General features: G+C 41.0%; 2 protein-coding genes and 1 long non-coding RNA gene across 11 annotated transcripts in view; 2 read left to right on the forward strand and 1 right to left on the reverse strand.

Moving 5' to 3' along the window:
* The window catches only part of Erich1 (glutamate-rich 1), a gene marked incomplete at its 5' end in the record, with an annotated part of 52793804 nt that overhangs the window by 28138130 nt on the left and 24632198 nt on the right, over positions 1-23476 (forward strand).
* Positions 1848-22582, forward strand: Frg1 (FSHD region gene 1). Of its 5 annotated transcripts, none has more exons than XM_087589138.1 (10): positions 2023-2677; positions 2852-2984; positions 3985-4055; positions 5212-5337; positions 6358-6415; positions 9020-9134; positions 19119-19223; positions 20306-20397; positions 21260-21370; positions 22447-22581. In XM_087589138.1, exons 4-10 carry the CDS (start codon positions 5268-5270, stop codon positions 22481-22483), a joined length of 588 nt encoding a protein of 195 aa, XP_087445264.1. In that variant the 5' UTR covers positions 2023-2677; positions 2852-2984; positions 3985-4055; positions 5212-5267; the 3' UTR covers positions 22484-22581. The 5 variants fall into 5 exon arrangements, with proteins under 5 accessions (NP_001277062.1, NP_001433633.1, XP_087445264.1 ...); XM_087589139.1 differs by having other exon boundaries at positions 2063-2336; NM_001290133.2 differs by lacking the exon at positions 2852-2984 and having other exon boundaries at positions 1848-2025; positions 22447-22582.
* The window catches only part of LOC102547443 (uncharacterized), a 32306-nt gene continuing 18715 nt past the window's right edge, over positions 9886-23476 (reverse strand). For 4 of the 6 annotated variants that reach the window (XR_015640380.1, XR_015640385.1, XR_015640381.1 and 1 more), the window contains one exon: positions 18156-19734. This is a non-coding gene — a long non-coding RNA (uncharacterized LOC102547443). Of the gene's footprint in view, positions 11835-11969; positions 12090-18155; positions 19735-23476 lie in introns of those variants that run through there. The other 2 variants (XR_015640384.1, XR_015640383.1) reach the window with 2 other exon arrangements.

Genomic DNA, 23476 nt, shown 5'->3' on the forward strand with positions numbered 1-23476 from the left:
GAACCCACCCTTTCTACCTCTTTCTAAATTCTGGCTGCCTGGTTCAGTTTATCTGTTCTGGGTCAAACTCATCTCCAAGCTGACTGATTCTACCTGGCTTCTCTCAGTGTCTCATGAATTGCTCTGCTTGACCTCAAACTAACTCTGGCAATCTGTTCTAATCTTCTGGCCACTCTCATTCTCTGGCTTTAACTGCCTTTTCTGACTGCATTGAACTCCATGAGCTCCTGAACGAACTCAACTCCACTGCCCTGCACTCATAGCTCTGACTCCCCACTGACTGACTTGACAAAATAGCCTCTCTGTCCTGTGCTATTCAAATGAGAGTTGGACATATTCTGTCAAATCTTCCTCTGATTCATCACTTTGTCTGGCCGCCCCCCAATTAGACATGTTTGGGATTAAAGGTGTGTACTAAGTGTATGTCTGGATTCCAGCCACAAGGTTTAAAGGTGTGTGGTTCGGCCTCATTCCAACTGGATCACACAGACCTAGAATATCGTTGGATGTGATCCCTTGCCAGAGCAGCCATGTTGGCATATTCAAATGTCTCTACAATAGTTACTTGCAGGCAACAATAGGTAAGACTCAGTCCTTCGTAAGTGTTTTGTATTTGTTAAGTGCTGGCAGAGCCCGTTCTGTTCTTGATTCTAATAACATTCATGTTTCTTTCACAGGACTGGTTTATTTTATAAAAGAAAACAAAGATCACACAGAAGCTGTACCAGTGGTTCGTGGTTTGTAATGGAAGAGACATAACTTTGTGGGAAAGACTGAAGGAGGCAAAAGAAATATGCAGGTAGCTGGATCAAGACCACAGGGAAAGACAGATTAGTATTCCATGTCAAGATCAAAGGCTCTTCAGCACTTGATGTATTTACAAAAAGTAAAGAGATGGGGATATGTTCTACGCAGGTGTAGTTAGGTATGGGGGAACAGGGTACCTCGGCAGGGGCCTACAGAGGCACCCCCTTCCTGAGGGACCAGCCATACGACGACAGACTATTATAGAATAGAGTTTATTCAGGAAATGGGGAGGGAAGTCAAGAAGGTAGTAGAGGCAGAGAAAGGCAGAAAGAGGGAGAGGGAGGGAGGGAGAGAGGAAGAGGGAGGGAGGAAGGAAGGGAGAGAGAAAGAGACACAGAGAGAGATAGAGACAGAGGGAGATTGAGAAGTAGAGCGTGTGGAGGGGGTGTGGGAAGAGAGGGGGAATGAGAAGGCAAGAACAAGAGCAAGAGAGTGAGGATGGGGCAAAGCAGCCCCTTTTATGGTGAGTCAGGCATACCTGTCACCAGGTAACTGTGGGGTGGAGCTTAGACAGAATGCTAACAGACTTGTGATAGGAACCAGTATTTAGCAACTATCCATTATATCATTTCTCAATTGTTTCTTGTGCATTACTCATGCACAATACACAAGTAAAACATGTACAATACAATTAACAACTCCGGAGCTGAAGTAGTTGATAAAGTTGCCCGAGGCCAAGGCTCTGACCCACGCCTCCACAGAACACAAATCTCGGTTACTGTGTGCAGGCCTAGCCTGGCTGGCTGCCCGGAACTTAGTGCACCGTCCGCTGCAAAGAGAGTGGGCAGACAGATTTGACCATTTCAACATCTGGTTCATCAAACCCAGGCCTGCTCTTTGCAGCCTCACCTGCAGGAAGTTGTTAGAGACCTTCGCGTCCACCAGGGGGCGTCTCAACGCGTTTTGCCTATTTGGGGGAAGGGAAAAAAAAAACGCGAACATCCGGGACTTCGCCGCAGGAACGCCGGCGTGGTTGGACCCTCTGCGGCCGCCGTAGCGCCTCGATCACTGTAAACAGGAAATAGGAGAATTGTAGCCTTGAGTTGAGGAGGCGGAGTATTCCAAAGAGGTTCCCTCTACTTCGCCGTTAGAGCCACTTCCTCCTCCCGGACCTACGGGATCTCTACCGGCGGTTGCTATTTCAGGGTGCCGAACCATGGCCGAATATTCTTACGTAAAGTCCACCAAACTCGTGCTCAAGGGCACTAAAGCCAAGAGGTGAGGCGGCGATCGGGCGGAAGTCGCGATTCTCCATACATCCATCCCCTGGGGCCAGGGCCGTGCTAGCCTCCCGGAGTAGCCACCTCACTAGGGGCACCTAGTGACAGAGCTGCGTGGACAGCCTTCCTAGCTGACTCTATATGACAGGGGAGCCCCCGAAACAGGGAGAGCGTGAGTCCTACTTTTGGGACCTCAGAGGCCTCCCTGCCTGCAATGATAACTTGATTTGAGGAAAGTAATTTTCACCCGTCTCTTCTGCAAACGGGAAAAGCAAGCAAACAAACAAAAACACCCTGACTCTTTGCAAGGTGATATTTAGGGAGCAGACAGGCTGCATCATTACACTTGTGGGTCGGGATTTTGATATGTGTGGGCTCAAATGGGGTTCGCACCAGTGATGGTTGATAGTTCGTTTGCTCATTTATTAGAAGCTCGGATATTTTTATGTTTCCTGTTTCTCGAGACTATGAGTGATTTATGAGAACTGAACGACACAGCCAACTAAGAATATAGCAGCCAAGTGAAGGCATGCGAGTGTGGTTTATAGTTAGTTAGCTCTATAGAGAAAGATACCTGCCGAATCCTATCTCTGCCCTTTTGAAGGATTTGCCCAGTCTTTCCTGTATCATCGATGAAGCAGTTTCAGCAGGTACTTGTCAGTGAGCTTCATGCTGAATTTATCCTAACAGAATCTGAAACTGTTTGAAATAGCTGCAGGGAGAACAGAATTCGCTTCTGAAAATTTTGTAGTAAAGACAGCCATTACTAAAGCCAATGTAGTACTTTCCATGTATCAGGATTTGTTCTTTGTTTCTTGAAACAGGGTTTCTCTATGTAATCCTGGCTGCCCTGGAACTCACTCTGTAGACCAGGCTGGCCTTGAACTCAGAGACCCACCTGCCTCTGCCTCCCAAGTGAAGACTTGCTGGGATTGAAGAGAAGGCTAGGAATTTATTGTAAGCACTTTGGACAATCACTTTTTCCCTAAGATCTCTCCTTGTGTTTTCATTTATGGGGCTGTAATTCATTCACCATAAACTCCTCTTTTTAAAGTGTACAGCTAGTGGTTTTCAGTATATTGACGAGTTCACCACTATCTAGTTGGTAAGCATTTTGCCACTCCAAAGGAGACCCTTTAACCAACCCTTAAATAATCACACCCTTCCTTCCACCTTCTATCAACTGCCTTCAGCCTACAAGGATTTACTTACTGTGAATATTTTATGTCAGTGGAGTTAAACAATACCTCTGTGTTAGGCTTGTGGTTGAGAGAGGAACTCAGTATGTAGCCCTGGTTGGCCTGGAACTCAGAGATATCTACCTGCCTCGGCTCCCACGTGCTGGGGCTTACAGCTGTGTGCTACTGTACCTGGCTTGTTGCTCTTAGTTTTGAGGGGCATCTGTACTGAGGTGCTGTATGTTTGTTCTGTGGCTAGATGGTATTATTTTTGTATGTTGATAGTACATTCTATTCTCTGTTCATTTGATGAATGTTTTCTGCTAAAGACAATGCTGCTATCAGTATTCTGGTTTTTGTGGACATACTTTTCATTTCTCTTGTATAAGAGTGTGTGTGTGTGTGTATGTCTGTGTATGATCACTTAGGCTATTATTTTTGATAACTCAGTGTTTAGCTTTTTGAGAAATGTTTTACAACAAGGCTGTCTTTAGTTAAGGGTTCTATTGCTCTGATAAAACACCTTGATCAAAGACATGGGGTGGAGATAGGGTTTAATTCACCTTACATCTGTCTTATAGTCTGTCGTCCAGGAAAGTGAGGGCAGAAGCAGCTTCTCAGTGTTTTAAGTATAACATTTATGAACTGAAAAAGATCTATTTATCTATAGGTCACTTATATAGCTGGAATGACTCCTCTGAGTTGTCATTGTCATCTTGTAATTTTTAACACATATATCAGTGTGTCCAAGTCATGAATGTGTCTTTTCCCTCCTTTAGTAAAAAGAAAAAGAGCAAAGATAAGAAGAGAAAACGAGAAGAAGACGAGGAAGCGCAACTTGACATTGTGGGTAAGCCACTTCAGTTCTTTTGGTTTTTAGTTTTTTTTTCTCTCTGAACCTCTTTTATTAGGGCACTAATCCCATTTTTGAGATCTCAACCATCACAGACTAATCTCTTCTTAGTGTTGTCACCACTGAACTCCAGAGCATTGGTGACAAGGTTTCAGCGCATAAAATTTGGGGATAATGCCAACATCTGGACCATGGCATGATTGAGTTTTTTTTTTTTTCCGGAGCTGGGGACCGAACCCAGGGCCTTGCGCTTGCTAGGCAAGTGCTCTACCACTGAGCTAAATCCCCAACCCCAGCATGATTGAAATTTAAGGTTTATGTCATTCTTCCTTGCCTTACAATATTCTTAGAATTTTTCCAAATGTTAACAAATTAACAAAGTCTAGGAAGCTGTCTTAGCTCTAAGCGCACCATTGTTTATTGTATGAAAGGTTAGCATCTCCTGGTGTTTCACTTGAACTGTTCTCCGCATCGGAATCAGGTCACCAGATGTCGCTTTTGTTCTTTCTCATCATAGGAACCACGCAGTGAAACGGAAACTCCATTGAGTCTGATCCCTAACTTAGAGGCCTGTCAGACAAAAGTCTGTCTAACAGTGTCTTCTACGCATTATTTTCTTTGAAAGTACATAAACCATAGTGAAAAGTCGACAATTTCTCTCCAGAGGAAGCATAACCTAGCAAATTAATTATCATGTGACCTGAAACGAATGAAAATCCTAAACTCTACATCCAGGCACCCTATAGTCTAGAAGCAGACACTTGCAAATCCATAGCCAGATATCCTTTGTTTTCTTGTCCTATGTATATCTGTATTTTCAGTCAAATTTCTTGTCTTTTAAAACTGGGCAAGTTAAATTTTGAAACTTTGGCAAAAATAAAACAGCAGATAATGGCATACATGGCCAAGCCTGGCAACCCGATGTGGGTTTTGTATTTCTGCATGTGCTAAGAGTGACCTTGACTGTAATGTTAATCACAGGGATCCACATGTATGAACAAACTGGTAAAACATGAGTAACTTGGGATTGTGTCATTGTCAAGCGCTAAGGATTGTGCAGGACATATGCAAGGTGGTACAGTTAGAGTAAAAACAACAGAACTCTGGAGTGACCCTAAAATAAAAAGGATAAACTTTGGTTTTTATTTTGTAGGAATCTGGTGGACTGTATCCAATTTTGGTGAGATTTCAGGAACCATTGCCATTGAAATGGATAAAGGAGCCTATATCCATGCACTGGACAATGGCCTCTTTACACTGGGAGCGCCACACAGAGAAGGTTTGTGTGGGGGACGAACGATGACAGGGAGGCCTTGTCAGGGAAAACATTACAGAGTTAGTGCATGGGGCTGAAGCAAGGCCACCATCACACTGCGCTCCTGCACATCTCTCTGTTCGTGTTCTTTATTAGCTGTGCTGAAGTGCCTTTTTCCAGAGTAGTCTTTTAAAACATTCTGAGTAGGGACAGAAGAAGCTCTATGGAAGTAGAAAATAGCCTTAAAGTTGCATGAAAAATTGCCATTGTAACCAGGTGGTGGAAGCGCCCATCTTAGTCCCAGCACTCTGGAGGCAGAGGCAGGCAGATCCCTGAGGACAGCCAGGGCAGCACAGAGAACCGCTGTCTCAAAAAACAAACAGGGCTGGGGATTTAGCTCAGTGGTAGAGCACTTACCTAGGAAGCGCAAGGCCCTGGGTTCGGTCCCCAGCTCCGAAAAAAAGAACCAAAAACAAAAAAAAAACAAAAAAAAAACCAAACAAACAATAATAATAATAATAGAGTAAAATAGGATTACAGATGAAAAGAAAGAAGAAAACCTAATTGACCTAATTGAAAGGGTTTTGTGATTTTTTGTTTTGTTTGTTTGTTTGTTTGTTTTGCTTTTTTTGTTTGTTTTTCCTTTGGAACTGGATGTAGTTAACAGTTAGACATTTTCTCCTTATCCTTAGCCCACAAGGAAACACACAAGGAATGAAGTAACTGTGAAGCAAACCAGGATAGACATTTCTGGAAAAATAAAAGCATTTAGTATTTCACATGCTGTTATTTAGGTACTGTGATTTAAAACATGAGATTATATTGGAAGTGGCTAAGTGTCATGCCAAACTGTCTTACAAAATACATACATTCACTGTATAAATTCAATAATGATATTTTGATAGTATATTATTATAGTATATTCAACTATCTTAATATCTTTATATGTAATTTTAGGGGGAAAACTAGTTTTTAAAGCACAAAATACCTTTATGTGTATATATTTATAACAAATGTATATTTTCCATTTTCGTTTTTCTGTAGTCGATGAGGGCCCCAGTCCTCCAGAGCAGTTTACTGCTGTTAAATTGTCTGATTCCAGGTAAGCTTTAGCTGAACTGTAGTTAAAAGCTTTAAAATTTAATTTCACTTAACCATGCATGGTGATTTCATACCAGACAAAAGAGAAGAATCAAGAGGATTGGGAGTTCAAGGCCATCTTAACTGTGTAATGAGTTTGGGGTCAGTCTGGGTTACATGGAACCCTGTGTCAAAAAGTAATAGTAATTTCACTTATGTAAATAGGGCTGCACTATTGGTAAATATAAGGTCAGAGAATAATTTTAATTAAAAGACTATTTTGCAAAGGAGCACAGTGTTCAGAAAACATGTTATTTATTATCGAAAATTTTTTGGATTTTCGGTTTTGAGGATTTGGAGAATGTCTACTTATACATTAGTGAAGGCACGCATATGTTTTATTTATACCACATATACATTGTCTGAAGATACTTGTACAGAGTATGTACAGTGTGTCCTGTTCCTGAATTTAGCCGTGAATAATCGTAGGAGGCCAGCTGTGGCATTGTCCATATGTGGCCTTGTGTTTGGCTCAGAAATTTGGGATTTTGGAGGTTTGGGGATTAGGGAAGCTTAACCTGTACTATGTGTGTGGATATCCCCAGCATATACTCCTTGTCTACAAAACTTAAGAGCCTAAAATAAAAAATGTCAAGAGGCCAAATTAAAGGATCAGAAGAGCACGAAAAGAAAATAGACATAAAACTAGACCTGCCAGTGGTACTATAATGTATCGATTCTGCAGTCAGAAGAGACGGAACAGACGTGGTGGCAGACATCGGAAGGCTCAGGAAGGAGAGGACGGGTTTAGGCCAGCTAGGGAATGTAGTGATGCCCTGCCTCAGGAAAAAGTCAGGAGATAGGAAGGCAAAGGAAAATCTTGCTCTCAGTTAACAGAGAATGTTCCGTTATCACACAGAAAGGTGACTGGTGTTGTTCTTACAGTGCAGGATGATATTTGAGTAGGAGATAAAGAGATTGAGTGTCAGTGTTCTAGTCATTGCATCAGCATAATAATTTATCAATTATCTTCAGCCCCAACTAAGTATGAAGTCAATCCAGGGTCCACAGAGATTGGTTGGCAAAATAAAAATCAGAAATCATAATTTTTAAAATTTAAATAATGGCTTCCATATTTCTTTGAAAGACTTAGGAGTAAATCAGAAGAACAAAATGTCAGTCAATAATTACTATGAGCAATAGAAAATGAAGAAAGTATTTGCAACAAATCTCCAGGAGCAGTGAGTGGTTACTTGGTGGTCTATCTGCATAGCATTCAGAATCCGGCTGACATCAGTAGAAAGTGAACATACACCATATAGTTTTGAGGTGGAAAAAGAAAATGAAAGACATGCAATGTCCTTCTCCCTAATGACTGTCATGCAAATTATATGCAGTACAGTTTTCCCATATTTTCCGGAATTTTAAAAGGACATGTTAATCAGTGTGACCTGACAAAACAACTTCAGGAAAAAACAGTTGGGTTTGTGGTTTGGAGGATAAAGTTGGTCTTGCCAAGGAGTGCGTCGCAGAGTTCTTGGAGCCAGGAGAGTGTGTGCCTAGAATTCCATATCTGCAGGCAGCGCCAAGTGAGGGGAAAGCTGGCCCTCAGCTGGCTTCCTTCTTTTCCCCATTTTATATATATATATATATATATATATATATTTTTTTTTTTTTTTCTGGAACCCCAGCTCATAAGATGTACTACTCACATTTAGAGTGTGTATACCCTCCTCACTTAAATCTCTGTGAAACCACTATCAAGAGACCCAGAGGTGATTCCAAACCAAATCAACTTAACAATAAAAATATACTTGAGTTTTCTTTCCCTCCCTCCCTCCCTTAGTTCCTTTCTTACCTTTAAATACAGGCTTTTACTATGTACCCTGGCTGGCCTTGAACATAGTACGTAGATCAAGATGGCCCCTAACCAGGGTGATCCAGCTGCCTTTGTCTCATGAGTGCTAAGACTCAGGCACATGTCTTCATACCCAGGGTGCACTTTTTCAGAAGTGCATGATTAAAACACTGTTGAGCTGGCTGCTTCGCTTAGAGCCTTAGCTCAGGTGTTGTTTTCAGTTTCTAGAACTCCCCACCTGAGTGAAGGCTCTCCTGTGAGCAGGTAAGTCTTTATCACTCTTTCTTGAAAGCAGGTTGAAAAGCTGTATAGTTTTAACACTGTGTACTTATAGCTGGCCTGGTGGGGGTCAGCCAGAGGTATTAACAAAGGCGTTGTTCTACAGTTATAAGTTGGTAAAACAGAGAAGTCAGTAAGACTTTGTATAATAGCATAAAAGGTGACTTTTATCCATCTATAAGAGGACAGCAATGACTTTAGGAAATGATTGCTATACAGTGTAAGATACTGTATAATGATTATATTAGGAAAATGTAAGGTTACAGAGACAGAGACAGAGACAGAGACAGAGAGAGAGAGAGAGAGAGAGAGAGAGAGAGAGAGAATGAATGTTTATGTGTCAGAGTCCACTGGAAACATGTCTGTCTGGATTTATTATATACATTTATCTACTACACACAGACACATAAGTATACCCAATATACTCTTTATTCTATAGTTAAATTCCTACTCTCAGTTTTTAATGTTTATCTTTTTATTCAACCAAAGAATTGCCCTGAAGTCTGGCTATGGAAAATATCTCGGTATAAATTCAGATGGACTTGTTGTTGGGCGTTCAGATGCAATTGGGCCAAGAGAACAATGGGAACCAGTGTTTCAAGATGTAAGTACTGTTACTTAGAAAAGCCTGTTTAAGAAAAAGTCATTCCAGTAGAAATCTATTCTCTCAAGTTAGTAATAAAACAGTAAAGCCTGACTGTAAAATTAGAATGAACTTATAACTATAAAGACCCACACAGGCCAGACATGACGTACAGCAACAACACTGCAGTGGCTCGGTGCACTCCAAAGTGACAAATACATGGCTGTCAAGACAGTGCAAAGAACGACATTTTGCATTCTGGCTTCCATCTGCCATGAGGCCTGTTATCATGAAGATATACAAAAGCCCATCCCAGGGTGTTTGAAGAGCATCCTTTTTACACAAATTGGTTCTGAACCTTTAGTGACTGATGAGAGGGCAAGAAAGGAGGCTAATGCTGAGAGAACGCGGTTTGACATCTCATGAGCAAGAATTGTACTTAACAGTAGTTATTTATTTATTGTTGCTTTTTTTATTCAAAGTAGATTTTTATTCCATACAATATCTTCTGATTACAGTTTCCCCAAGTCCCTCTCTACCTCCTGTCTAATAAGGATCCATACCCTTTCTGTCTTCTTCGAAAAAAAACAAGCATCTAGGGAACAATAATAAAGAATAATACAATAAAATAGAAACAAACATCACATAAGACAAAATAAACAAGAAACAAAAAAAAAGCACAAGAAACATCTTGAAAGACCCCCGGAGCGGGGAGACCCTCACTCAAGTCTCAGGATGACACAGCCACCCAAGAACTCACGAGAGACCATCATTGCTATAAAAACACGAGGTTTATTGATAGGAACCAGTGCACTGTGGTCGAGACTCGTATCCCACGCAGGGGCAGAGGAGTTCGACCCCAAGTGGCTGGGAGAAGAGGTATTTAAAGGAAGAAACCACAACCCAAGCAGGTAGGGAGGGCGTCATTGGAAAATGTCGAGAATACCAGTGAAAAATCACAAGGAGAAGCTTCCTTTTTCTCAAGATTGTTCTTTAAGATTTTAGTCTAACTTTATGGTCAGTTAGTTCCTGGGAGAGAGTTGCCAAACTGGCTGGTGTAATTGCAGTTCCAGGGTGTTCTTTTTTCTGCTCTAAACTTTTGTCTAGGGGGGCAACCTTAAAACTTCTACCTTTTTTTTTCCCCTTCACCCCCCACACCTTTCAGTCTAACAGACACACACACATATATTCACACACTCAGGAATCTTATCAAAACACAAAACTAGAAGCCATGATAAGTAAGCATAGGACCTGTAAGGTTAAAAAAATAAATGCCTTGATTCAGTGTTATGAAACAACCCCCAAAGATGCCATTGACTTCTTTCTGTCTGCTGCGGGGCACGGGCCCTACCTGTACGAGTGGTTCATTTTCAGCTTGTAAGTGGCTCTTGGTTAGAGGTAGCTTTGGAGGTTAGGGAGGGGAGCTTGTGCACACTCCACCTTTCAGCTCTAGGAGCCTGTCTATTGCAGATCTGTACAGGCCTGGGCATGCCTTCCACCTCCTCTTCCACAGGGCTCCCTGAACCCTGAGGGAAGAGATTTAGTGGAGACATCCCATGTAGTACTGGGTGTTCCAGAGTGTCTCACTGTGCATTGTCTGGCTCTGAGTCTTGAACGTTTTCCCACATTCAAGAGGAAGCTTCTCTGATAATGGCTGGACAAGGCACTGATCTTGATTACAGTTATTAGGTGTCATTATATTGTGACATCTCTCTAGCACAACTGCAATATTTGGCTTTTCCCTAAGCCCCTGGCCTGTGAACTCTAAGGTCATTGGCCACCCAGGCAGTTCCATCTCGGAGTAGGCCTTAAAACACACCAGATGTTTGTTGCTCACTGCTCCTGTAAGCGTCGGGCCACTATTGCACCAGGTGCAGGCGGGTCACCGTTGTAGGTAAAAGGGTTTGTAGCTGGATTGGTATTGCCTGTACCATGAATTGGTCCACAGGCGTGAAGGCTCTAGGTGGACACCAGCTTGAACCCTCCGTGTTCAATGAGTTGTTGTCTTCAGTCCTAAGGCCTTATCATTGTACTCTCCAGAGCAACCAATAACTGGTGCTAGCCTGAGTTGTTTAGGAACTCCCTGGGAGCACTTTGGCCAACACCTTGGTTAGATGTAACCCATTCCCAGTATTGAAAGCTTTCTTTGGGGATGAAAGATGTCCAGTTGTCTCCCCTATTCTTTGGTGATTTTAGATCATGAGAGAGAGAGAGAAAGAGAGTGTGTGTGTGTGTGTGTGTGTGTGTGTCAAGAGGCTTCTATTAGGCTTCCATATAATCCCTCAGGACCCTTAGTTTTAGAAGTCCCTCCCTCACATACCTCGTCCCCCCCATCCCCCTCTATTCTAGGCTCCCGCATCCATCCATATCTGTTCTGTCATTAGATTCTATAACTGTCCTTCAGGAGACCCGTCCCTTCTCCAGTGCTTACTCTACACCTAGCTCCATGGTTCTGTGGAGTGCAACTGGCTTATCAATGACATAACAGCTAGCACTCGCATATAAGTGATTACATGTACTGTATTTTTCTTTTTGGGTCCAAGTTTCTTCATTCAGGATGATTTTTTTTTCTAATCCATCCATTTACCTTCAAGTTCCATGTTTTTGTTTTTGAGACAGCTGAGAAATACTCTATTGTGTAATATGCTGTTTAAATATATCACCGTTTCTTTATCCATTCTTCTGTTGAGGGGCATCTAGGCTCTTTCCAGTTTCAGGATGCTATAAATAGAACAGCAATAAACACGGTTGAACAAATGTGTCTGTAATAGAGTAAATCTTCCCTTTTGGTATATACCCAGGAGTGAGACAGCTTAATTGTGAGTGAGATCAGTTTCCAGCTTCCTGAGGACCTACCACACTGATTTCCATAGTGGCTGTTCAAGTTTGCGCTCCACCAGCAATGGGTGTTCCCCCAGATCCATGTGCTCCCCAACAGAATCAGGCATTTGTCCTACTGATCTTGACTATTCTAGCCTGTGAAAGATGAAATCTCAAAGTAGTTTTGATTTGCGTTTCTTTGATGACCAAGGATGTAGAACATTTCTTTTAAATGCTTCTCAGCCATTTGAATTTTCTCTATTAAGAATTTGCTGCTCAAACAAACCAGGCAGTCACTGAGGCTTTAATCCCAGCAATTACGAGGCAGTCAGATCTCTGTGACTTAGAGACCTGCCTCGTCTATAGAACAAGTTCCAGGACAGCCAGGGCTACTGTGGGTACAGAGAAACCTTGTCTCAAAAAGAGAGAGACAGAGACAGACAAAGGAGGGAGCATGGAGGAAGGGAGAGGAGAAAGAAGAGAGGAAAGAAAAGAAAAGGAAAGAATTTGTTAATTGGGTTGTTTTCTAGATGTCCAGATTCTTGAGCTCTGTGGATTTTGAATGTTGACCCTCCATCAAATGTGTCGTTGGTAAAAATCTTTTCCCATTCTGTCCTTTGCCAGTGCAGTTTTTCATTTTCACGAGATCCCATTTATTAATTGTTAATCTTAATGCCTGTGCTATCAGTGTTCTGTTCAGAAAGTCCCTGCCAGTGAATTCTAAGCTCTTCCCCACATTCCTTCTATCAAGTTCAGTGTATCTGGTTTTGTGTTGAGGTCTTTGATCCATTTGGAGTTGAGTTTTATGCAGGGTGACAAATGTGGATCTATTTGAATTCTACATACAGCTGTCCAGTTTGACCAGCACCATTTCTTGAAGATGGTATTTTTTTGTAGTTTGTAATTTTTGGCCTCTTTATAAAAAAAAAAATCAGGTATCCAGATGTGTGTGGATTAATATCTGGGTCTTCAGTTCTGCTCCACTAATGAACAGGTCTGTTTTCGTGCCAACAGCACTGCTTTTATTCCACAGCTCTGTAGTACGTTTTGAGGTTGGAGGTGGTTTTTGTGTTATTTGGGATTGTTTTAGCCATTCTGGGTTTTGGTGTTTCCATATGAAGGTGAAAACTTTCAAGATCTATGAAGAGTTGTCTTGGAATTTTGATGGGGATTGCATTGAATTTGTAGGGTGCTTTTGGTAGGATGACCAGTTTTATTACATTAATCCTACATTAATATGGGAGATTTTTCCATCTTCCCATATCTTCAGAGTTTTTCCTTTAATGTCTTATTAAAGTTTTTATCATCGAAGTCTTTACTTGCTTGGTTAGAGTTACCCCAAGATATTTTATATTATTTAAGACTATCATGAATATTGATTTATTCTTAGACTGTTTGCCATTTATAAATAGGAGGGATTTTTCTGAACTAATTTTGAATTCTGCTACTCTGCTGAAAGTGTTGGTCAGCTGTGGGAGTTTCCTAGGGCAACTTTGTATACTATCCTATCCTCTGCAAATACAGATTCTTTGACTAATATCCTTCCTACTCATATCCTCTTGATCTTCACTGTCTTAGTGCACTAAGACTTCAAGTGCTAGATTGAATAGGTGTGCAGAGAACAGACAACCTGTCTTGTCATTTTAGTGGAAATACTTTGAGTTTCTCTCCATTTATGTTGATGTTGTCTATGGGCTTGCTGAAAACTGTCTTTATTATGTTCAAATATGTCTCCCATAGCCCCACTTTCTCCAGGACTTTTATCATGAAATCAGGTGTTGGATTTTGTCCAAGGTCTCTTCTGTATCTTACGAGGTATATCATGTAGCTGGCTTGTATTTCAGCCTGTGTATATGGTAGATTATGTTTGTTTGCTTACATATGTTGAATCTTCCTTGCATCTTGATCACTATGGATAGTCTTTTTGGTCTGTTTTTGGATTTGGTTTGCTAGTGTTCTGTTGAGAAATTTTGTATCTATGTTCATGAAAGATTGGTTTGTTGAGAACGTTTGTATCAATGTTCATGAGAGATTGGTTTGTAATTCTCTTCCTTGCTGGGTCCTTATGAAGTTTAGGTATCAGGGTAACTGACCTTTTTGTTTCTATTTGTGGAATGATTTGAGTAGTATTGTCATTAACCCTTCTTTGAAAAGATTGGTAGAAATCTGAGTTAAAACCATTTTGTCCTGGGTTCTTTGCTTTTTTTGTTTGTTTTTGTTTTTTGCTGGGAGACTTGTAGTTACTGCTTCTATTTCACCAGGGTTATAGGTCTGTTTGCATTGCTTATCTGACCTTAATTTGACCTTACTAGGTAAGTATATATTGAGAAAATTTTCTTTTTTACATTTTCCAATTTGGTACAATACAGGTTCTTAAAGCATGTCCTTATGTATGGTTCTCTGGCCTTCTTGGTCTGTTCTTATGTCCCTCTTTTTTTCTCCAATTTTATAAATTTGGGTATTCTCTCTTTGCCTTTTTGTTCATTTGGCTAAGGGTTTGTGAATCTTACTGATTTTTCTCAGAGAACCAACTCTGTTTCATTAATACTTTGTTTATTTGTTTCTATTTGTTTCAGCTCAGATGATTATTTCTTGCCATCTACTCCTTCTGGGCGTTATTTCTTCTTTTTGTTCTAGAGGTTTCTGGTGTGTTGTAAAGTTAATATGAGGTCTCTCCAGTTTTTTATGTAAGCATATAAATTTGCCTCTTGAACCACCTTCCTTGTGAACCACAGGTTTGGGTATGTTGTGTTTTCATTTTCATTCACAGTGACTCGTTCGATTTCCGTGTGTATGTATATTTTTGTTGTTGATATTCAGCTGTAATTTGTGGGGGTTAGATAGGATGCAGGATTATTTCGGTTTTCTTTTATCTGTTGAGACTTGCTTCGTGTCCAGGCATGTGGTCAGTTTTGGAGACAGTTCCATGAGCTGATGAAAAGAGTGTACTTTTGTGTTTGGATGTACTGTTCTGTAAATTAGTTCTATTTGGTTTTTATAACATCAGTTAGCTCCAGCATTTCTGGAGCTGATGAAAAGAGTGTACTTTTGTGTTTGGATGTACTGTTCTGTAAATTAGTTCTATTTGGTTTTTATAACATCAGTTAGCTCCAGCATTTCTGTTTAATTTTGCCTGTCTGTTGGTGACAGCGGAGTCATAAAGTCACCCACAATCACTGTGTGAAGTCAGTATGTGAGCTAAGCTGTAGTAATATTTGTTTAGGAACTCAGGGGCCTTTGATTTTGGTGCATAGATGTTTAAACTGTAGTGTCCTCTTGGTAGATTGTTCCTTTGATGTAGTGCCCTGTCCTAGCTCTTCTTACTAGTTTTGGTTTGAGCTTTGTTAGATCTTAATTTTCTTAGAATATCCCTGAGCTGGTGTCTGTACTTGATGTTAAAATAATATCATCCTGAGTGAGGTAACCCAGTCACAGAAAAACACACATGGTATGCACTCCTTGGTAAGTGGATGTTAGCTCAAATGCTCGAATTACCCTAGATGCACAGAACACATGAAACTCAAGAAGGATGACCAAAATGCGAATGCTTCACTCCTTCTTTAAAAGGGGAACAAGAATACCCTTGGCAGGGAATAGAGAGGCAAAGTCTAGAACAGAGGCAGAAGGAACGCCCATTCAGAGCCTGCCCCACATGTGGCCCATACATATACAGCCACCAAACTAGATAAGTTGGATGAAGCAAAGACGTGCAGGCCAACAGGAACCGGATGTGTAGATCTGTCCTGAGAGACACAGCCAGAATACAGCAAATACAGAGGCGAATGCCAGCAGCAAACCACTGAACTGAGAATAGGACCCCCATTGAAGGAATCAGAGAAAGGACTGAAAGAGCTTGAAGGGGCTTGAGACCCCATATGAACAACAATGCCAAGCAACCAGAGCTTCCAGGGACTAAGCCACTACCCAAAGACTATACATGGACTGACCCTGGACTCTGACCTCATAGGTAGCAATGAATAGCCTAGTAAGGGCACCAGTGGAAGGGGAAGCCCTTTTTCCTGCCAAGACTGAACCCCCAGTGAACCGGATTGTTGGGAGGAGGGCGGTAATGGGGGGAGGGGGAGGAGGGGAACACCCATATAGAAAGGGAGGGGGAGGGGTTAGGGGGATGTTGGCCTGGAAACTGGGAAAGGGAATAACATTTGAAATGTAAATAAGAAATACCCAAGTTAATAAAGATGAAAAAAAAAATCAGAGAGAAGCAGAAAATCTAATTTAAATTTTATTTTAGTTAATCAAACTGAGTATGTTTTGAGTATGTTTATGCATCTGAATGTGTATTTGAGCAACAAGTAGAACCTATTCTTCACTTAATGGGATTTAGGTAGTAATGGGATTTAGCCTTTACTACCCTCCCCTAGGTGTTAGAAGGAAATTCATTCTCCTTGGCCAGGTTTTCCAGCCATAGTCTATGAAATCTAGTTTGAAGATAAGAAATAAAGCATCTATTATACAAGAAAAAAAAAAAAGATGCACAACTTAAGGGTGGGTCCTGGTTTGCTGTTAGTCTGTCGTGTTTTGGTGGGAATGAGACTGATGACATTTAAGAGTTATTAGTGAGCCGTGTTGCTGGTTCCTGTTATTTTGTTGTGTGTGGGGAATGGGGGCGGGGGGCGGGGGCAGTTCCACTATTCTTTTGATTTCTTGCTTTGTTTTATTTATTTCTTCTGTCTTCTTGGGTGTGGTTAGCCTTTTCACATTGTAGTTTTCCTTGTTCCGCAGGGCTAGATTTGTAGATAGAGAGATATTACTAAATTTGGTTTTATCATAGATTGTCTTTATTTCTCCCTCTAATGTGATTAAAAAAAAAATACTGACGGGTATAGTAGTTTATGTTAGCATCTGTAATCTCTTAAAAGTTTGTAGAATGTCTGAGCAGACCCTTCTTGCTTTTAGAGTTTCCATTGAAGTCAGGTGTCACTCTAATGTCTGTTTTATGTTGTTTGATCTTGCTCCCTTGCGGCATCCACAGGTACGTGGATGTGTGCACCTGGAGTGTTTTAGATTAGCATTTTCTCTCACCCAGGGAACCTTTTCTTCTGCCTTGTCTAGTACTTGAGACTCTTTCTCCTGTCTCTTGTATTCTGTTGGTGAGACTTGCCTCTGAGCTTATCCCTCAGCTTGGGTTTTCTATATTTCTATATTCTTTATTTCTCTGTTGTGATTGAAAAGTCCTATTTCCACATTCATGTCTGGAACTGTTTTCTTCATTTCATTCCACTGTTTGTGTTTCACATATGTGTTAATGCATGTACTCATCTCCTTTTAAAGGACCTCTAACATTCACATAGACTATTTTGACATCTTTGTCTTGTGCTTCAGCTACAGTGCACTTCTCAGGGCCTGCTGTGGTAGGCAGGGTTGCTCAGCAGTAGGGCAGACATACCATTCTGGCTGTTACTGTTTTTACATTGGTGTCTAGGCATTTGGGTTTGGGATAATTGTACTTCTAGATGCTGATGTCTGTTTTGGGTCTGTGGTCAGTTCCTTAGTTTCAGCTGCCCAATCTGGTTCTTAGGAGAGTGTGATGGCTATGGGTTACCTGGTAGGAATTGCATCTGAGGACCTGTCAGGTGTGGCCACTGGGGGTTCAAGGTAGAAAATACGTTCCTCAGTATTGCAAGCTAACACTTAGAAACGAGGGTGGGCTTGGAGTTGAGGCTGTCCACAGAAGGAAGGAAAGCATAGTGTACCACCTAAGTCTGCTTAGTCCCCTGGGAATGAGGACAGGGAGGAAGGAAAGAGCACAACAGTTCATCTGCTCCAGAGCTGAAGATGAGACTGGGGGCTTGGATTTGGAGGTGAGGAGAGAGACTGAAGGTCTGAAGATTGCCTACTTGCTGCCTTGGTGGGCTTGGGGCTCCAGGGAATGGCAGGGAGTTGGGTCTGAGACACAGAGCAGCAATAATTCTTTATCATGTGTTATGCACTGTGGCATCTTCTGCGCACTTCTCCCTTGCTTTAGTTTGCAGAGTCCTTTTGTTTTTATCTAGGGCTGGTTAGTAATAGTTATACAAGGGCCTGTTAGGTGGCTCAGCACTTGACAACTTAAAGTTGATTATCAGAACCCATGGAAAGGTAAATGGAGAGCATTGTCTCCACAGAGTTGTCCTCTGACCTCTGCACACACAGGGGATCTTACATGCAAAATAACTAATTTAAAAATAAATAAAAATTGTACTAACAGGGAAGACCGATGTAGCATAGGTCAGGATGACAAAGTACAAGACGTTTAATTTCATTTTACTTTTCAGAAGACACTTTCCATTCTTACAATTTCAAGGAAAGACGTAAGCTCTCTGATGTAACAGTTTAAATTGCAGAAGCAGAGTGATCTGCAGGTGGATTCTGGAGCACGTGGCTGTATACAGTGGAGTCCCTGCCACCTTAAATAAGACACTAAACAAAATCCATATGACTCACACGATTCTAATTGTCTATTTCAAGATTATTCTGTAATTATTGTATTGTGATTTTTTTTCTGATAATATTCAGAGTTTTCCAGAAAAATCATCCAAATTAAAATTTTAGCTAAACCACAATATAGACATTAAGAGAATTTATAATTCACATTCAAAGCCACAAGAAAATTAATTTGGGAGGATTTATTTAATATGAACCAGTATAATCATAAACACTACACCCCCACGCCACCCCAAAAGAATATGTCATTCTATACAAAATCCACTCTAGGCCAAAAGCTAGCTTTTTAATGCTTTAATTATGGAGAAAAGTAAATTCCACTCAAAATACTAGTGTTTCAATAAATTATTATATATTATTGCTAAGTTTTATTTTCTTTGAAGACAATCTTTAGCTTATCTAATGAGCTGTGTCTTTAGAGACAGGTGTTAAAGGAGTTATTCTGTGTAGTCAGAATGCTGTTCGGCTGGAGGAAGGGAGCCAGCGGTGTGATGCTCTGCCTCTGAGCTGCAGCCTCCAGCCCTGCAGACAGCACTCAGCGTTTGTCGTGGTGATGGTTGGAAATTGTTAAGACTTATTTGGGGTGGTTTTGGTTCCCCCTTTCTATGTTTTTATGTTTTCCTGGCTTTGTCTAAAAAGTTTTTTTATCTTAGAATTGGGGAGAAAATTTTACATTAGCAAAATGACTTAAGATTTCTGCAAGTGTTCATAGCTTGATTTTTTTTCCTTTGTTTTATTTAGGGGAAGATGGCTTTACTGGCCTCAAATAGCTGCTTTATTAGATGTAATGAAGCAGGCGATATAGAAGCAAAGAATAAAACAGCAGGAGAAGAAGAAATGATAAAGGTAAAAGCCTCCTACAGACATAGGTGATGTCTGGGACACCTGGAATAGCCACTGTGGCTGTCACCTTCTGTGCTGATCCAGATGTGCTTTCCTTTTAATCATTAATCCAGTGATGTCTTATTTGTACAGTGTAATTGAGAAATGATTGCATCAAAGCTACTCTGCTGTTGTCCTAATACCTAATTTTTAAGATAGATAATTTGCTCCCAAAGCTTGAGGGCTCTCAGGTGAAGACCTCAAAGGCTCTCCTCTCCTGCCTGCAGTGCTCAGCCATTCCCGTCCCTGCCTTGACCCTTCCCTTCCCCTTCGTAGTTTTGGTGTGATTTTACCGTTGCTGGCTTGCTTCTTTTATCATATGTAAATGTCTCTTATATAAACTCCTTTTCTGCTTTCCTTTATTATTCATCTTGGAGATTCCTGCCCTTGTATATCCTCAGTCTCTTACAAATCCAAGAGTCGATTGTTTCCTGGCTTTTATCCTTAGAAGCAGTGCTGCAACACACGACTGAATCTGCAAAAGCAAAAGCAAAATTTTATAAGTACTTCAACCCCCACGACGGTAGTCACTAAAAACATAAACGTCTTAGCAGACCTTTTGGTCGTTGGCCTCAGATGTTGCCGTCTCTGTGAATGCACGTCCTCTATCCATGAGAAGAAACGTGAAGCACACAAAGGCATTGTTTGTTTTACTTTGCTGAAAGTCACTAACTGGAGGGGAAAGTCCTTCTTCCAGGAAGAGTTCCCTATTGCTACTCATTGCTTTTACTTAATTATAAAAGCAATACAGATACCTTCATGTCATGGTAAAGTTCTCAATAAACTCCCAAGACCCTCAGGTACCTTACTGGAGTCTAATGGAGCCTTGTCTCAGCTTACATATGATTCCAGCTGTTTCTATAAACGACATATGTTTGAAATTTTAAAAAAAAGACACCACTTTTCTGAGCTTGTCTTTTCCTAAATCTAATTGGTGAGTTAACTGTTTTCTTGGTTTGCATGAGAAATCCTGTAGAGTGCTCTTGCTTAGCAAGCGGGGAGAGGAAGGTGAATGTGTAACCTGTTGGGTTCTCATCAATATCCAGATCAGATCCTGTGCGGAAAGAGAAGCCAAGAAGAAGGACGACATCGCAGAGGAAGACAAGGGAAGCGTGCAGCAGTGTGAGATCAACTATGTGTATGTATCTTCTCTATGTGTATGTATGTGTATGTATGTGTATGTATGTGTATGTGCTCTTCTCTATGTGTATGTGCTCTTCTCTATGTGTATGTGCTCTTCTCATGTGTATGTGCTCTTCTCTATGTGTATGTACTCTTCTCTATGTGTATGTACTCCTCTCTATGTGTATGTATGTGTATGTATGTGTATGTATGTGTATGTGCTCTTCTCTATGTGTATGTACTCTTCTCTGTGTATGTACTCTTCTCTATGTGTATGTATCTTCTCTATGTGTATGTATGTGTATGTACTCTTCTCTGCCTCACACCGGCACCCAGGGCTCCTCAGGACAGGACAGACTGAAGGACACAGGAGCCAGTGTGAAAACTCACGGAAACGGGCTTTGAGCTCAGTGCGTTCCTTGTGGCCTCAGTTTTCCCAGTTATTTTTCCAGTGCTTAAAGCTAAAGGCACTTGGGTTAGTCAACTCTCCCTTCTTTCTTTTTTATTTTTTTCCGGAGCTAAGAACTGAACCCAGGGCCTTACACTTGCTAGGCAAATGCTCTACCACTGAGCTAAATCCCCAGCCCCTCCCCTTTTTTCATAAAGTTGCTGTCACAGCACCCAGGCAGACATGAGGGCTTCAACCCTCCAACATCCCTAGGAGGAGGAGGCTTTGCCCTGCTACTCAAATGGCACCCTCTTGATGGATCATTAAAAAAAAATCATCTTTGTAGCAGAAAAACTATCAATTTTTTAAAGAAATACAATTAGGTTTATTAAATAAACGTATTGGAAAACTTTTAAATACTATTTGAAATTTGTAAGGAAACACAATAAAAGTTTGAGATTTTTTTTCAATGAGAGCTCTTTCTTCACAGAAAGAAATTTCAGAGCTTCCAAGACCATAAACTCAAAATAAGCAAAGAAGATAGTAAAATTCTTAAAAAGGCTCGGAAAGATGGATTTTTGCACGAGACCCTTCTGGACAGGTAATTGTGTATTTAGATAACAGCAGTTTTCAAAAGTAGTGTGTTCTGTTTTAGGATTGTCATTTTCATCTCTAATTTATGTGGTAATATTGTCTAACTAGAAGGTAAATACTTGCATTCTTTTAACTTTCCAGGTTTCGTTGACTTTCATAAATGTCCTGAGCCACTAGGCCATTTCTATGGTAAACAGTTACCATGCTTGCCTCGCATAAACTTGCTTCCCATCATCTTCCCTTAGAATTAGGAACAGGGCTAGAAAGTCATTTGAGTAATATTAAGATCATGTATATTCTGTTAGAGTAGTAGAGGTTACTAAAACTGAGGGGGGAAAATCTTTGAATTTGAATCCGGAACAAAAGTCCAGTAAAGAAAATCAAACCTGTTTTAGTGAGGTTAGATTCAGCAGTGTGCAAGGTGCTTCTCATAGCACACTGTGGATATTTGTTCTAATATATTTCTACTTTAATAAATAACAGCCTACAGCTACCACATGGAAAAGCAGGCAAGGAAGTTAGCTGCAGGCTTAACGCAGTCAGTGATACAAATCACTCTTAATCCTTTCCATATCTGATAAAATAATACGTAATTATGTATTTCCTGTTAACTGCTTTCTAATGTTGGTAAAGGTGCTGTCCGTTATTGGGAAGATATTTTTCAACCTAGAAAATTAATAATGTATGTGGTTCTGAAAAGTCAGAAAAGGGTATAAAATGTAGTCAGACTGGGAGCTCTGAAGTGACCTGAAGTCTAAGAACTTTAGAACCAGTCTTTAAAAGTACACCACTGCTGCCCAATAGGAAATGAGGGCAGGCTTAACTTAGTTCACTCAATATCATTTCTCTCATGAAATGAAAAAGCTCTCAAGCCACCTTTGTGAAGCACTACAAAATAAGTTTCATAAGGCTAGAATCAGTTTCATATAAAAAGAAAATTGAAAGGTGAGGATTTAATAAAATCTTTACTATGAATGCTTAGTACAGTAATCAAAATAGAACAGTTTCCAGGCATGAACTTTCTGTCTTAGCAGTAGACTCTGAGTGCTGTGTTTTACATCAGTGGTTTTTTGTCTTAAACAGGAGAGCCAAATTGAAAGCCGACCGATACTGCAAGTGACGTGGACATTGTGTGTTGCTTTGGGGTTTTTTCTGTTTCTTTTTTTTTTTTTTTTTTTTTTCCTGAATAAAAATATTTGGTGTAAGTGCTTTTACAGAGCTCTCGAGTCCTTTTGAAGTTGTTGCTTAATTTCGTATCTGGCTTAACCTGACTGGTAAGGGTTAGCCTGGTCCTTTGTGGGCTTTACTTTTCAGGTAATCGTCCCACTTAAAGGACTGCAGGAATCTTTCTGCAGTCTCAGAATTCCCTGCCATGTTACTCCAGGACTCGGTTCCTGATGCCGTGGGCTTCACAGGGGCTGTGCCGCTGTCTTCCCTCAGTCCACACTTGCTCTGCACATTGAGAGGAGTTAGAGACTCACGCTACAAGGAAGTAAAGCTTTGACACTCTTCCCTTTTTCCTTTTCTTCCTTCTTTCTTTTTTTTTTTTTCTTCTATTTTCCTTGTGTGTTTGCTTGCTTGTTTTGTGGTTTGGTACCACAACAAGGACTGTCCTGTTGTGTAGAAGGACAGTTCAGGACCACCTGGGGTACATGAAACCCAAGGAGAGAGAGAGGTATCAGGGTATTAAATGAGGAATCAGGGCATCAAATGAGGAATCAGGGCATTAAGTGAGCTTCATGGCGAAAGCCACATCACTCCTGACTGGGTTTCCCATTTGGAGTAAGGCCCAACATAGCTGTCGCTCACTGTGAGGTGATGACGCACACTTACTCAGGTCACAGGTTGGGGCACCTCAGTAGTCCCAGCCTGGCACTGAAAGCCCAGGAAATGCGCATAGAACCTGTGTTCCCTGTCAGGGATGGAAGCTTGGGAATGCTGGCTCTGCTGGTAGTGAAGGAACCAGTAGTGTGAATGAACACAGCACAAGAGGGACAGCCAAGTGACGAGAGAGAACAACCCCCCTCTGAGTAGACATTAGACTGGGCTGCTACCGAAGGTGTTACCCACAGTCAGGCTGGGCTTCTGTCGACGTATAGTGTGTTGGGGGCCC

Source organism: Rattus norvegicus, chromosome 16, assembly GCF_021556685.1.
Source record: "Rattus norvegicus strain SHRSP/BbbUtx chromosome 16, alternate assembly SHRSP_T2T, whole genome shotgun sequence".
Classification (NCBI taxonomy): domain Eukaryota; kingdom Metazoa; phylum Chordata; class Mammalia; order Rodentia; family Muridae; genus Rattus; species Rattus norvegicus.